The sequence below is a fragment of the Podarcis liolepis genome (genome assembly GCF_965112155.1).
Source record: "Podarcis liolepis genome assembly, chromosome: 10".
Taxonomy (NCBI): domain Eukaryota; kingdom Metazoa; phylum Chordata; class Lepidosauria; order Squamata; family Lacertidae; genus Podarcis; species Podarcis liolepis.
In genome coordinates this window covers 8419019-8432307 of record NC_139562.1, presented here as the reverse complement: position 1 = coordinate 8432307, position 13289 = coordinate 8419019, and the positions used below count along the sequence as shown (strand labels likewise).

The 13289-nt window shown below is 48.7% G+C and overlaps 1 protein-coding gene across 5 annotated transcripts in view; it reads right to left on the bottom strand.

Moving 5' to 3' along the window:
- Positions 1–241: 241 nt before the first annotated feature.
- PLXNA4 (plexin A4) overlaps positions 242–13289 on the bottom strand; it is a 600353-nt gene continuing 587305 nt past the window's right edge. For all 5 annotated transcript variants that reach the window (XM_083460906.1, XM_083460907.1, XM_083460910.1 and 2 more), the window contains 2 exons: positions 2406–2556; positions 242–1155 (listed from right to left, as the gene is read on the bottom strand). In XM_083460906.1, the coding sequence (XP_083317032.1) occupies positions 1060–1155; positions 2406–2556 (247 nt within the window). In that variant the 3' untranslated portion in view covers positions 242–1059. The remainder of the gene's footprint in view (positions 1156–2405; positions 2557–13289) is intronic.

Below are 13289 nucleotides of genomic sequence, written 5' to 3'. Positions count from 1 at the left end.
TGTGTCTAGATCAAAGGCTTCTTGTTATTTCTTTTGTGCTCTATTGTTTGGGATGGTTAGCCAGAAAGATACAGAAAGTTGCAGCCTGGGATCGTACAGAAAAAGCGAGGGAGGGGACTGCTTCCGGTTGCAACGGCGAGAGTGCCTCACTGCACAACGTGAAGCCACGCTGGTTTGGGAAGGGATATAAACAACCCCACTGAGATGCATCTGAAGCAAAAAAGAGAAGAGACAGGTACAGTTTCAGGGAAAGAAAGGTGTGTGCTTGAATGTGGCTGCCTTTTAGTTTCACAGTCAGTGGGGCACAGGTTGAAAATGAGGATGACCCATAAAAACAAAATGTAGATGAATGCATGAAAATTGTGGAGTGGGGAATATGCGGTTTTCCTCCCTTCTCCACCCAATCCCAGAAGAGCAGCTGACAACACGGTTAGCTCACAGGGCACAGGGACCCCTCTGCCATGCCAGTCCCAAGGAGGGGGGTAAAAGTCACTGGGGTCCTCCAGATAGGATGAAGAGTGGGGTACGGCAGCACTGCTGAGTGGGAGGGAAAAACCAAGTTCGTTCCCACTCTGCCGGGGTCTCCAGAGGCAAGAGAGCGAAAGTCCTGCCTTGGCGCAGCTTCGAAATAACACTGAGTTTAGTTTCCCGCTCCACGGTTCCAAGCCCGCAGGGAGCCAGTAAAAGCAGCATTGACAGAGGCGAACCAGGGCGGTCCGCTCTGTTAGTTAACGGATGATATGACGATATGCTCCAGGGAGAAGGCAGAAGAGGGGGCAGGAATAATCTGTGGACGAGGGAGCTCCACCTGTATGGTCCCCGCACTAAGGGATCCGTCCGCAGAGACGTCCCTCAAGTCCTTGAGGCCTAGTTGCTTGGCGTCCATAGGTTTGGCGGGCGAGCCTTAGAGGAGTCGAGAGCTGTTTCCGGTGACTCCGCTCGACGGCCAATCAGAAACTTGCACTTGGTAAAGAGGATGTTCTTGACTGAGGCACGGCTTGGTTTTGTTTGTATGTTTGTTTCAAATCCCTCCCAGGGAGTCCCCTGGTAGGGCAGTTCTCAGCTGTCTATGCTCATGAGGGTTATAACTTGTTCAAGTTTGTAGGCCAGCTTTTGCTTCCCGGCCTGGTCATCTTGATCAAGGGCTCCAAGGATCTGTGGAAGAGAGGCAGAAGAGAGACGTCTTAATGGTTGAAGCTGGTCATGTCAAACGTGTTACGGAAATTACGGGGTGGGGGGGCACATCTTTAAAGTTGTTAAACGTTACAAATATTATGCATCAGTGTATCCTTTCGACTTGGCAGCTCAGGGAAGTTACCTAGCTTTAGGTAAAGGTAAAGGGACCCTTGACCATTAGGTCCAGTCGTGGCCGACTCTGGGGTTGTGGTGCTCATCTCGCTTTATTGGCCAAGGGAGCCGGCGTACAGCTTCCGGGTCATGTGGCCAGCATGACTAAGCTGCCGTTTACCTTTCCACCAGAGTGGTACCTATTTATCTACTTGCACTTTGACGTGCTTTCGAACTGCTAGGTTGGCAGGAGCAAGGACCGAGCAATAGGCGCTCACCCCGTCATGGGGATTCGAACTGCCAACCTTCTGATCGGCAAGTCCTAGGCTCTGTGGTTTAACCAACAGCACCACCTGTGTCCCTACCTAGCTTTAACAATAATATAAAATCAATTCCTTTGCCAGTTTCCTCCATTCCAACACCATTTTGCCCTTGAAAAATAGGGACTCCAGGAAGTGCCCAGAGGTGACAATTGCTGAGCTGATTGTTGGCCAAGGAAAGCCTAATCCCATCACCAGACTTGCCAAGGGGTCCAGACATGCAAAGGAAGTTCTATTGTACTTTGGGTGGTGGGAGTTTTAGGCATATACATTATTCACAGTAGACATTGTATGAAATAAAATGTGTTCTGGAGGTCTGAGGCTGCTGGCCTTTCATCCCACAAACCATGGGACACTGTGAAAAATCCAGAAGCCTAGCAAGTTTGATTCAGTTCCCGTTTAAAGCTGAATTTGTCAGAATTGTACCTTCTGAAACAATATGCGGACTGGAATACATCCAGCCTTCAGAATTCACACTTATCCGAATTCTGCGATGCAGTTTCCCAGCTTGGCAATGTTTACATAGATGCATACATTGGGAGGAAAATGTGCGTAAGAAACGGTTTACAAAAATGTGAATGCTGGTCAAAACTGCAAACCAAAAGTGGCTTATTGGGGGAGGGGGGGAAATCACATAAAAATGCTAGAAGAATTTTCAAGAGGAATTTTTTAAATTTTTTAAAAATTGCAGAAATGTAAAAAAAGTTGTAAAAATTAGAACCAAAATCGACAGATCCTTCCGCCCCTCGTCGCAGCCGTGATCGGGTGCTTCTCCTCCCTGCCCCCAGCCCATCTCACCTCTTCGTTGTACTTGCCCACGTAGGAGTAGATCTCCGAGAGCGAGCTCATTGTGTTGAATTCATTCATGTGCATGCGGGATTGCTCAGCCAAGTAGGCGTTCATGTCCTGGTCGCTGATAGCTGGCATCTTGCCGATATCTGAGTAGTACCTGGTGGGGATCAGAGAGGCCATTTAATTCAATTGGCAAGAACTAGTGACGGGGCCTTCTTAGTGCTGGCCCCATGACCGTGGAACTCATTCCCCGGGGAGATCTGCCAAACCCCCTTTTCAGGTGTGCTCTGCAGACCTTCTTCTTTTGAAAAGGCTTAAGAAAAAACCTTGCTTTAGTGAAGAATAGTTTTCAGTGGCTGCCACTACAGGGGAATTGCTTACTATACAGTCGTACCTTGGTTCTTGAATATAATCCGTTCTGGAAATCCGTTTGATTCCCAAAACCATTCCAAAACCGAGGCACGGCTTCCTATTGGCTGCAGGAGCTTCCTGCACTTGAACGGAAGCCACATTGGACGTTCGGCTTCCAAAAAACATTTGAAACCCGGAACACCTACTTTCGGGTTTTCGGCATTCAGCGGCGAAAACGTACGGGTACCAAAGCCATCGAGAACTAAGGTATGACTGTACTGAGTTTGCATTCCTTTTAACTGCATTTATGTCAACAGAATTCCCCTGTTATAGTGCCGGTTTAATATTTCAAGTCACTTTGCAAAGGCTTGTTGTTTTGAAACATAGTTGTGAATTCTAAAAAATAAAAATAAAGGACAGATGTGCATACTGTCTCTGCAACACTGTGACCTGGTAACTCTGAGACGGAGGTGGGGGCAGAACTCTGAAAGCCCACAATCCAGCCATCCTTCCGCAATTGCATTTCTGTTCTTGTTTTGGGGTTTCTGTGAAGGCGAAGCCTGGTTGAAGCTTTTTAAGCTAATAGACCAGCCGCCACTGCTAACTGGACTTCAAGCTCCAGCAATTAACACCAGCGACTCTGAATTTGAAAACACCACCATCCAGGTCTAGGGCTCAGAAATGGCTTCCTAGAGCCCAAGCAGAGTCCTGGCACAGTCCCATATACAGTGCAAAATGTTTGCATACGGCAAGAGGCTGTCACTTTAAGGCAGTTGCTATTTCGGATGCCCTCCTTCCCTCCCTCCCTCCTCTCCACCCCCAAAGTATGGCAGGCCTTCGAGGACAAGATTTGCGGAAGGTAATCAGTCACTGTCACCGGCAGCTGTGCTCCGCTGTCAACTGGTTAATTAGGCTCCGTCATTTACATTTTTAATTTCTTCAATTTGACATTTCGCGCGCAGTGCAACCCCACACAGTGGCGCGCACACACACAAGCCCGAAAAAGGCCCCTAACACCAGCGCCGCCGCGATTTTATAATTAGGGGAAACGGAGAAGGAGAAGGAGCCAAAATAGCTGACAGGTGCCTCGTCGACGGCGCCTGCAGCCACCTGCTGAGTTCAGCAACCAAATCTCCTGGGGCAGAAGGGGGAAGGAATCGGATGCCAGCATTGCAGAGAGCAGGGATGCAGGAAAGGCAAGGGAGACCTCTTTAATCTGGGCTGCCGCAGTAAAGGGAAGATGAAGCTGGAGGCAGCGGGAAACCAAGTTCTGGGGGAGTTAAGAGCAGCCGTGGCTGGTGTGGTTAAGAGTGTCCTACTAGGACAGGCTTCCTCAACCCTGGCCCTCCAGATGTTTTGAGACTACAATTCCCATCATCCCTGACCACTGGTCCTGCTAGCTATGGATCATGGGAGTTGTAGGCCAAAAACATCTGGAGGGCCAAGGTTGAGGAAGCCTGTACTAGGACCTGGAAGAGGCCGGGGTTCAGATAACCTCCACTCAGCTGAGAAGCTCACTAGGTGATCTTGGGGTATAGCTGCTGTCTCTCAGCCTAACCTATCTCACTGGTTCAGGTAGGGAGCCGTGTTGGTCTGATGCAGTCAATATATATTTGTCCAGTAGCACCTTAAAAGTAAAGGTAAAGGTAGCCTTGACCGTTCGGTCTAGTCGCAAACAACTCTGGGGTTGCAGCACTCATCTCGCTCTATAAGCCAAGGGAGCTGGCGTTTGTCTGCAGACAGCTTCTGGGTCATGTGGCCAGCATGACTAAGCCACTTCTGGTGAACCAGAGCAGCGCATAGAAATGCCGTTTACCTTCCCGCCAGAGTGGTACCTATTTATCTACTTGCACTTTGACATGCTTTCAAACTGCTAGGTGGGCCGGAGCTGGGACCGAGCAACGGGAGCTCACCCTGTTGCAGGGATTTTAACTGACCTTCCGATCAGCAAGCCCAAGAGCCTTGGTGGTTTAGACCACAGCGTCACCCATGCTCCTTCACGTATACAGGGTCTAGTAATATTATGAGAGAGTGAGAAGAACGTCTCCCTGTCTACAGTTCTCCACACTATGCTTGATCTGATACATCCTCCTTACTTATCATTATTTTTAAAACAAACTAAAAAGTCCCAAATATTTCAACCTTTCTTTGTAGAGGAATTTTCCCAGCCCCTTGATCTGTGCTGATGCTGTGGAATTGGACGATGAACCTAATCCAGCTCTCATCTCCAGCCCTGCCTGCTGGACGTTGTTCCCTCTGACTGGTCATGCCAACAGAGGGTCCAATTCGTATTTGCCTAGTGAGATCCCAAACTGCCCTGAACCAACTGAATGAGCACTGCTGTCGATGCCCACGGATGCCAACATAGACATTTTGTGTCGGGCAGAGAATCAAAGGGCCTTGTCAAGATCCAGCCCCACAGGGGAAAATCGGGCACATGCCCAGAATGAATGCCCTCGCCGCCGCCCGACAGCTACGCCCGACAGTGCCTGAATGACGGCAGCCAAGGAGAAAGCAGCTGAGACCACGGGTGCCAGCGAAACAACAGAGCATCCATTTGAGCTCAGTCCCACTTTCCTCTGAGTTTGCTGAAGTTTTCCAGCTGCTCATCAAGCAGACGAGCAAGTGAGAGTGAACTCAGCGCATGCCGGAAACTGAACCCAAGAGCAGCTGGTGTGTGGTTCTAGGCAACGGGGAGATGGATTTATAGTTCCCGAAAGGAGTCTGCAGAAAGACAGTCACGTTCTTTATAAATATTTCATGCGTGCCCTCCCGCAGAGCTGGAGAGGAGAGCGGGCGCTGGGATTACGCTCGGCGAAAAACAAAAAGAGACGATGACACGCTTTTTCTGGGGGGGGAATGACGGAACACACTTTTGGGCAGCGGTTCCCAAAGTTGGCAGAACCCGCCTCTGGAGTGGGTGTGATTACCTAGGGGGTGTTAAGAGGGAAGGGGCTGCTGGGTGCTGGTGCTGGAGGTGCAAATGGCTAGATCGAGTTCATCAGCTTTGCTGAATTAGTTCAGCTACCGTATTTTTCACTCTATAAGACGCACCAGACCATAAGACGCACCTAGTTTTTGGAGGAGGAAAACAAGAAAAAAAATATTCTGAATCCCAGAAGCCAGAACAGCAAGAGGGATCTGGTTTCTGGGATAGCCTCTTGCTATCCTGGCTTATGGGATAGCCGCGCACAGCTTCTCTCGGGCAGGGGGATGAAGGCTCCCCCTGCCTGGAAGAGGCTGTGCGCGGCTAAGGCAGAAGGCTCACCCAAGAGCCACACTCCCTTTAAAGAGTGCGCGGAGCATGTGTGCGGCTCTTGGGGGCTTTTCCCCAAGGAGGAAGAAGGGCAGCCCTTCTCCATCCTCGGGGAAAAGCCCCCAAGAGGCTTTTTAAAGTCTCCATGCGGCTTTTTAAAGGGAGCGCTGAGCAGAGCCTCCCGCCTGCATTCACTCCATAAGACGCGCACACATTTCCCCTTACTTTTTAGGAGGGGAGGAGTGCATCTTATAGAGCAAAAAATACGGTAAATAGTTTCAATCGGATTTTGAATAAAAGTGCAATTAATTGTTACCGTTTTCAATTTCGTTGTTTTGTTATCTTCCCAAGTGGGCTGTGCAAACTGCTTTTCTGAATGATGCTTGGGATAGCAAAGCCCTGTTATCCTCGTGGTGAAGGAAAAAAGCTGGACTCATGTAAGTGGAAGGACATCTGCCATCCGCCATCAAGCACAGTAGCTCACCATGCTAACCACTGGGCTCACCAAGACCTCCATTGCCTTGACCCTCTTTTGCACCATGTTCCCCTTGACTTCCTCCTCTGTCCCCACCCTTCCCTTCCAGCTGGGCTTCTGGCCCCACCCCATCTCCTGACTGCTTCCCCCAGGTCCTAAGGCCTGCCCTGTTCTCCCTGATTACTCTCAATCTTGTCCCACACTAACCCCAGAAAACCATCCACGTTCTGGGCACAATGTATCAAACACTCTCTCATGGGGTCAGTGAACCTGAGGTTAATCTGAGGCACAATGTTTACTAATTGATCAATCAATCAATCAATCTTTATTACGGTCCAGAGACCCAACAAATCGTTACAAAGCAATGCACAACTCAGACAGCCTACCTCCAGGTTAAACAAGAATTTTGTTCAGACTTAAAGATAGGGATCATTGGTTCTTGCAGCCACCGATAAAAACTTCACCACTGCTAATGTTCTAGCGTTTGTCCGAATTGATTATGGCTAATTGCTGACCTGTCAAGTGATCATGTGTCAGGGACTGGCTGGATGCAGAGGAGGAGTGGGATGTCACAGCCGGGGAACCCCCAGAGGAGGAAAGCTCAGAGCCAGGGGATTGGTGATGGGACATGGAGGAGAGGTCGGAGGAAGAAGACTGGGAAGAGGGGCTGGATACGGAAAGGGCAACAGGGTTTAGTGAGCAGGAAGAGTCTGTGACAGGGAGCAGTACAGACTTGGAGGCTGAAGCAGAGGGGGCGGTCAAGGAACTGCTGAAGAACCTAGGAAGTCTCCCCCTCCCCCCTAGTCTCTGTGAACTTGCAGAGTAATGAGTAGAGCATAACAGAGGTCAGAGATTCGCAGACACAGTTTGAGACTGCTTTGGAAAAATCCTGGAGAGGAGGAGCCTTAGGGGGGTTGAAAAGCAGAGACTTTCAGTCCTGGGAATAACAACAACAACAACAACAACAACAACAACAACAACAACAACTTATTATTTGTACCCCGCCCATCTGGCTGGGTTTCTCCAGCCACTCTGGGCAGCTTCCAACAAAGGTTAAAAATACATTAAAATGTCACACATTAAAAACTTCCCTGAACAGGGCTGCCTTCAGATGTCTTCTAAATGTCAGGTAGTTGTTTATCTCTTTGACATCTGATGGGAGGGTGTTCCACAGGGCGGGCGCCACTACCAAGAAGGCCCTCTGCCTGGTTCCCTGTAGCTTTGCTTCTAGCAATGAGGGAACCGCCAGAAGGCCCTCGGAGCTGGACCTCAGTGTCCGGGCAGAACGATGGGGGTGGAGATGCTCCTTCAGGTCTACTGGACCGAGGCCATTTAGGTCTTCAAACCGTTTAGGGAATTGCTGCATAGGGGCAAGATCTCCTGGGAAGAGTTACTGAGGCCACTAGGAAGAGTTGCATGAATAAAGGGTTAACTTCACTGTCAACAGAGACCTGCTTCCTTTATTACCGAATCCATCCTTGACATCCTGTGCAAAAAAGTAGCGATTCAGAGCCCAGGCTATGAGCCATTTAAAGGCGCCTGAGTGAGCCCTCGCAGAGGTGTGGGACTCCTGTATTGCAGGGGGTCAGACCAGATGACCTTTGGGGTCCCTTGTAACACTACAGTTCTGTGATTCTATGTCAGACTCTGGCACCCCTCCCATCAGCTTTGCTCCCCGTTCTCGTCGCCTCTTCCCCTGTCACAGCCCAGGTGCTCCTGTGCGGCTGGGTGACAGCCAGACAGAGGCAGCACTTGTGAAGCACTCCAGATATCAGGTTTGAACGTTGTGCGGGACGGAATGACAGTTTAATTTGCAGAGCTATGGCTCTTGGTGCCTGTTCCCCGTCGGAGGAGCAGAGACACCTCTATTACGCCAGACCTGTCACCCATCTTCAAGAGAAGGAGGGGTTAGGGAAAGTGTTGGTGGATCTGACAGATCCAGTGTCTGCTTTTGTCTAATTGACTCTCCCTGCTTCTCTCTGGCTCCTGAAGGCCTGGTAAGCTGCAGTCAAGGACCTCCAGCAGACTCGGTTGGCACATGTGCCGTTCTGCGCACTTGCGTGTAATACGCCAGCATCCTGAAGGAGGCAGGAAACAATACAATGGAACCCTGAACTATACCTCAAACACGCACTTCTGTGTTAATAATAATAATAATAATAATAATAATAATAATAATAATAATAATAATAATTTACTATTTATACCCCGCCCATCTGGCTGGGTCTCCCCAGCCACTCTGGGCAGCTCCCAAGAGAATGTGTTAAAAACAATACAGCATTAAATATTAAAAACTTTCCTAAACAGGGATGCCTTCAGATGTCTTTTAAAAATAAGATAGCTGCTTATTTCCTTCACATCTGAAGGGAGGGTGTTTCACACGGCAGGCGCCACTACCGAGAAGGCCCTCTGCCTGCTTCCCTGTAACCTCACTTCTCACAATGAGGGAACCGCCAGAAGTCCCTCGGTGCTGGATCTCAGTGTCTGGGCTGAAAGATGCGGGTGGAGACGCTCCTTCAGGTATACTGGACCGAGGCCGTTTTGGGCTTTAAAGGTCAGCACCAACACTTTGAATTGTGCTCAGAAACATACTGAGAGCCAATGCAGATCTCTCAGGACCAGTGTTATGTGGTCCCGGCAGCCACTCCCAGTCACCAGTCTAGCTGCCACATTCTGGATTAACTGCAGTTTCCGGGTCACCTTCAAAGGTAGCCCCACATAGAGCGCATTGCAGTAGTCCAAGTGGGAGATAACTAGAGCATGCACCAATCTGGCAAGACAGTCTGCCCCTCTTTTCTCAAAGGCCTTTTCTCTCCTCTTCCTGTTGCTTTGACACCTGTCCACCTTGAGATTTGGATCTGGGTTCAAATCTGTCGCAGCAGATCACACAGTCAAAGTTGGAGTTAACTCTTGATTAGCAAGGACATAATCTTCTTGAGTTTCGGGTCTAACGATCACAGCAGCCCATTCCCTGCACATCTTATTCCACGACATCAGTCACTGAGACTAAATGTTCCCACTTCCCCCGGTCATCTATGCCTCCTCCTCTCCAGGCCTCCTTCCAAGCAATTGAAGACTACACCTGTGTGTCTGCCTTTGCTCCTCCCGCTTCATGCCTCTCCTGGTGCTGGAAATCAGAGGGGGATGTTGTCCCAGCAGGAGCGGGAGACCCTTCACCATCCAGACTCATCTCTGCCCCTTAATCTCCCTCGCCTGCTTCAGCTTCTGCCTCTGATTCTCGACTTATCTCTGCCGCAGACTCTTCCAAGTATTTGTAACGATAGTTTTTTTAAAAAATGTTTTTAGCTGTTCTTATTTTGAACCCTTGAGTCCCTGTCAGGGGAAAAGGTGGGGTATAATCATCATCTTGACAATGACTTGGTTAACTGCATCACTGGAATTGCATGCAAAGGAAGGGGAAACCCCCTACTTCCTAAAAATGGGGGAAGACCATTAATGATACCATGAAGTTCTGATGCATTCTAGGAAGATGGGGTTTTTTTCAGCAGACATTCCAGGAAGCCATGGGTTAGCAGCGGTGGGGACAGGATCGGGGTGGTTATTGTTGTTGTATTGCCTTGGTTTTTACTCCCTTTCCACCAGGGGTGCCAACTTGAATAAAATATTTTGGGGGCCCAAGTAAGCCCCGCCCCCGCACAATTGATCACATGATTGTTTCATCACATGTCTGTATTTACATTCCAACACTGTTGGAAGTCATGGGAGCGGAAGTTTCTTTTGCACTGTTCCGTTCTGTTGTGCTTTCGTATTCCCCTCTCTCCAGGGAAGAAGAGAGAGACAGCCATGTTTTCTTTTGTCCTGTTTTGTACATAAATAGAGGAGATTAGTTCTCACCCCTCCAGCCTAGCTCTGCTGTTGTTGTTGACTCTGCTTAGTCAATGTGTGCTCACGTCTTGGAGAGGTGAGTCACAGCAGCACGTTGGGGAAGAAGATTGATGGATCTCCCAAGCAGCACGCAGTAGAGAGTAATGGGATAGCAGTATATATGTTGTTTTGCCTGGATGCCTGCCCTGCCTGCTGGCCAGAACTCCAACAGCACGCACATACCATTTGAATGGGAATGTCCATCAACTTTGTGGGGACCCGGCCCCCTCAAATATTTTATTTTGGGGGCCAAAGCCCCCACAGCCCCTAGGAGTTGGCTCCTATGCTCTCCACAGTCATTTTAAGACAGGCAGACTAATGCCAGTGTACTGGAAGAAGCAAGGATACCAATGTTGAAGCAATGATTCTTCAACATCAACTTTGTTGGACTGGTCATGTTGTGTGGATGCCTGATGATCGTCTTCCAAAGCAACTACTCTATTCCGAACTTAAAAATGGAAAGCATAATGCTGGTGGTCAACAAAAGAGTTTTAAATATTGTCTCAAGGCAAATCTTTAAAAATGTAGTATAAACACCGACAACTGGGAAACACTGGCCTGCGAGCGCTCCAGTTGGAGAACAGCCTTTACCAAAGGTGTCATGAAGTGTCTTTGAAGACGCTCGAACTCAGGATGAAAGGGAGAAACGTGCTAAGAAGAAGGCACGCTTGGCAAATCCACACTGTGATCAACTCCTGTCCGGAAACCTATGTCCCCACTGTGGAAGGACATGTGGATCCAGAAATGGCCTCCACAGTCAATTATGGACTCTCTATTAAGACCATGTTCGTGGGAGACAATCTCACTCAGCTACGAGTGAACGCCAAAGAAGAAGAAGACAATCATTTGTCAGTTCGTCAAAAGGCAAAAGAGCAACTGCATTAGTGATCATCTCATTCCACTCTGCAGTTTTCTAGGGTGGTTTCGCTTTTCGCTGTGGCATGGAGCTCATTGTCCTGTGGGGTGACTTTAATGTGCTGCCGGTGCTCAGAATGCCTGCTCATTAATAATAATTTAGCGTATGAAAAGCTTGTAATGAGTCCATGTGTTGCAGGCAGCAGATGCAATTAAGGGGAAGACATAATTATGCAACCGCCTCCCCCTGCTCAGGTTTGGACCTTCCTTTGGCATCAGAGGCTCATGGGAGGCATTAGGCCAGAGGCCGGGAGGGTCTTCCCCTTTCGGCATGATGTAGCATAAAGGTTTGCCAAGGTGGGATTGGACTACTGCAATGCGCTCTACGTGGGGCTACCTTTGAAGGTGACTTGGAAACTCGGAGGGTGACTCGGAAATCCAGAATGTGGCAGCTAGACTGGTGACTGGGAGTGGCTGCCGAGACCGCATAACACTGGTCTTGAAAGATCTTCATTGGCTCCACGTATGTTTCCGAGCACAATTCAAAGTGTTGGTGCTGACCTTTAGAGCCCTAAACGGCCTCAGTCCTGTATACCTGAAGGAGCGTCTCCACCCCCATCGTTCAGCCCAGACACTGAGGTCCAGCGCCGAGGGCCTTCTGGCGGTTCCCTGGCTGTGAGAAGCCAAGTTACAGGGAACCAGGCAGAGGGCCTTCTTGGTAGTGGTGCCTGCCCTGTGGAATGCCCTCTCAGCAGATGTCAAGGCAATAAACAACTATTTTACTTTTAAAAGACAACTGAAGGCAGCCCTGTTTAGGGAAGTTTTGAATGTCTGATGCTGTATTGTATTTTAGTGTTCAAGCCAAACGAATGGCAATGGATAACTGGAGTAATTAAATAATCCCCAACAGACGGGCCTAGCTTCAGATAAAATGGAAGTCACTTGTATTCCCAGGATCAAGGTAACTGATGTTAGAGGCATGGAAGAAAGAATCTGCCTCTTGCACAGAGAGAAGAGAAAGAGACTCATGCATTGTCCGTCAGTAGGCAAAACCAGGACACTTTCAGAAGGAATGACGCACACTTGTTCCCAAAGCAGATGTTTCTCTTGCCAAATATGGGATATTTGAACTGTTCCTTTCTTCCCTCTTCATATGGAAGTGTGAGCATCTCACTTTATATTGCTTTATATACGCTCTCAGAACAGATTCCCCTTTTCTCCCTAACTTGATGTTTCCCTCTGTCCAATGTCCCCTCTGTCCTCCACCTTTCCTGAGATAAATCCTTGCCCCTTCTTCTCTGGCCCATCACAATCTGTTCATGCATCTCATCTCACATATACTTTTCCTTCAAAGCATTTTTCAACATATTTTTTTTTTCTGGTAAGACATAGACAATTGCTTTCTTGTTTCTGCTTACTTTGTATTTTTCTAATTTATTTGCAGTTGCGTTTTGACATTATTGTTACAGCTGTAAATCACTGCCCGGAAAGTAGCAGGCACATTTTTTATTATAAATAAATTTTTAAAATCTTATATCTTAGATTGCACAAACTCTAATCTGGAAGAATGAAACAAAGAAAGATGCCACCTCATTGGAGGTGGACATTGGTCCAGTTTACTCAGTATCATCTACATTAGGTAGATGTGGGACACGGGTGGCGCTATGGTCTAAACCACTGAGCCTCTTGGGCTTGCTGATCAGAAGGTCGGCAGTTCGAATCCCCGCGATGGGGTGAGCTCCCGTTGCTTGGTCCTGCTCCTGCCAACCTAGCAGTTCGAAAGCATGTCAAAGTGTAAGTAGATAAATAGGTACCACTCTGGTGGGAAGGTAAACGGCGTTTCCATGCGCTGCTCTGGTTCGGCAGAGGCGGCTTAGTCATGCTGGCCACATGACCCGGAAGCTGTACGCCGGCTCCCTCGGCCAATAAAGCGAGATGAACCCCAGAGTCGGCCACGACTGGACCTAATGGTCAGGGTTCCCTTTACCTTTACCTTACACCTGTAATTAAGTATTTTTTAAAATCAATGATGTGATTGTAGGTAACGCAGCTGACATCATTTGTAATT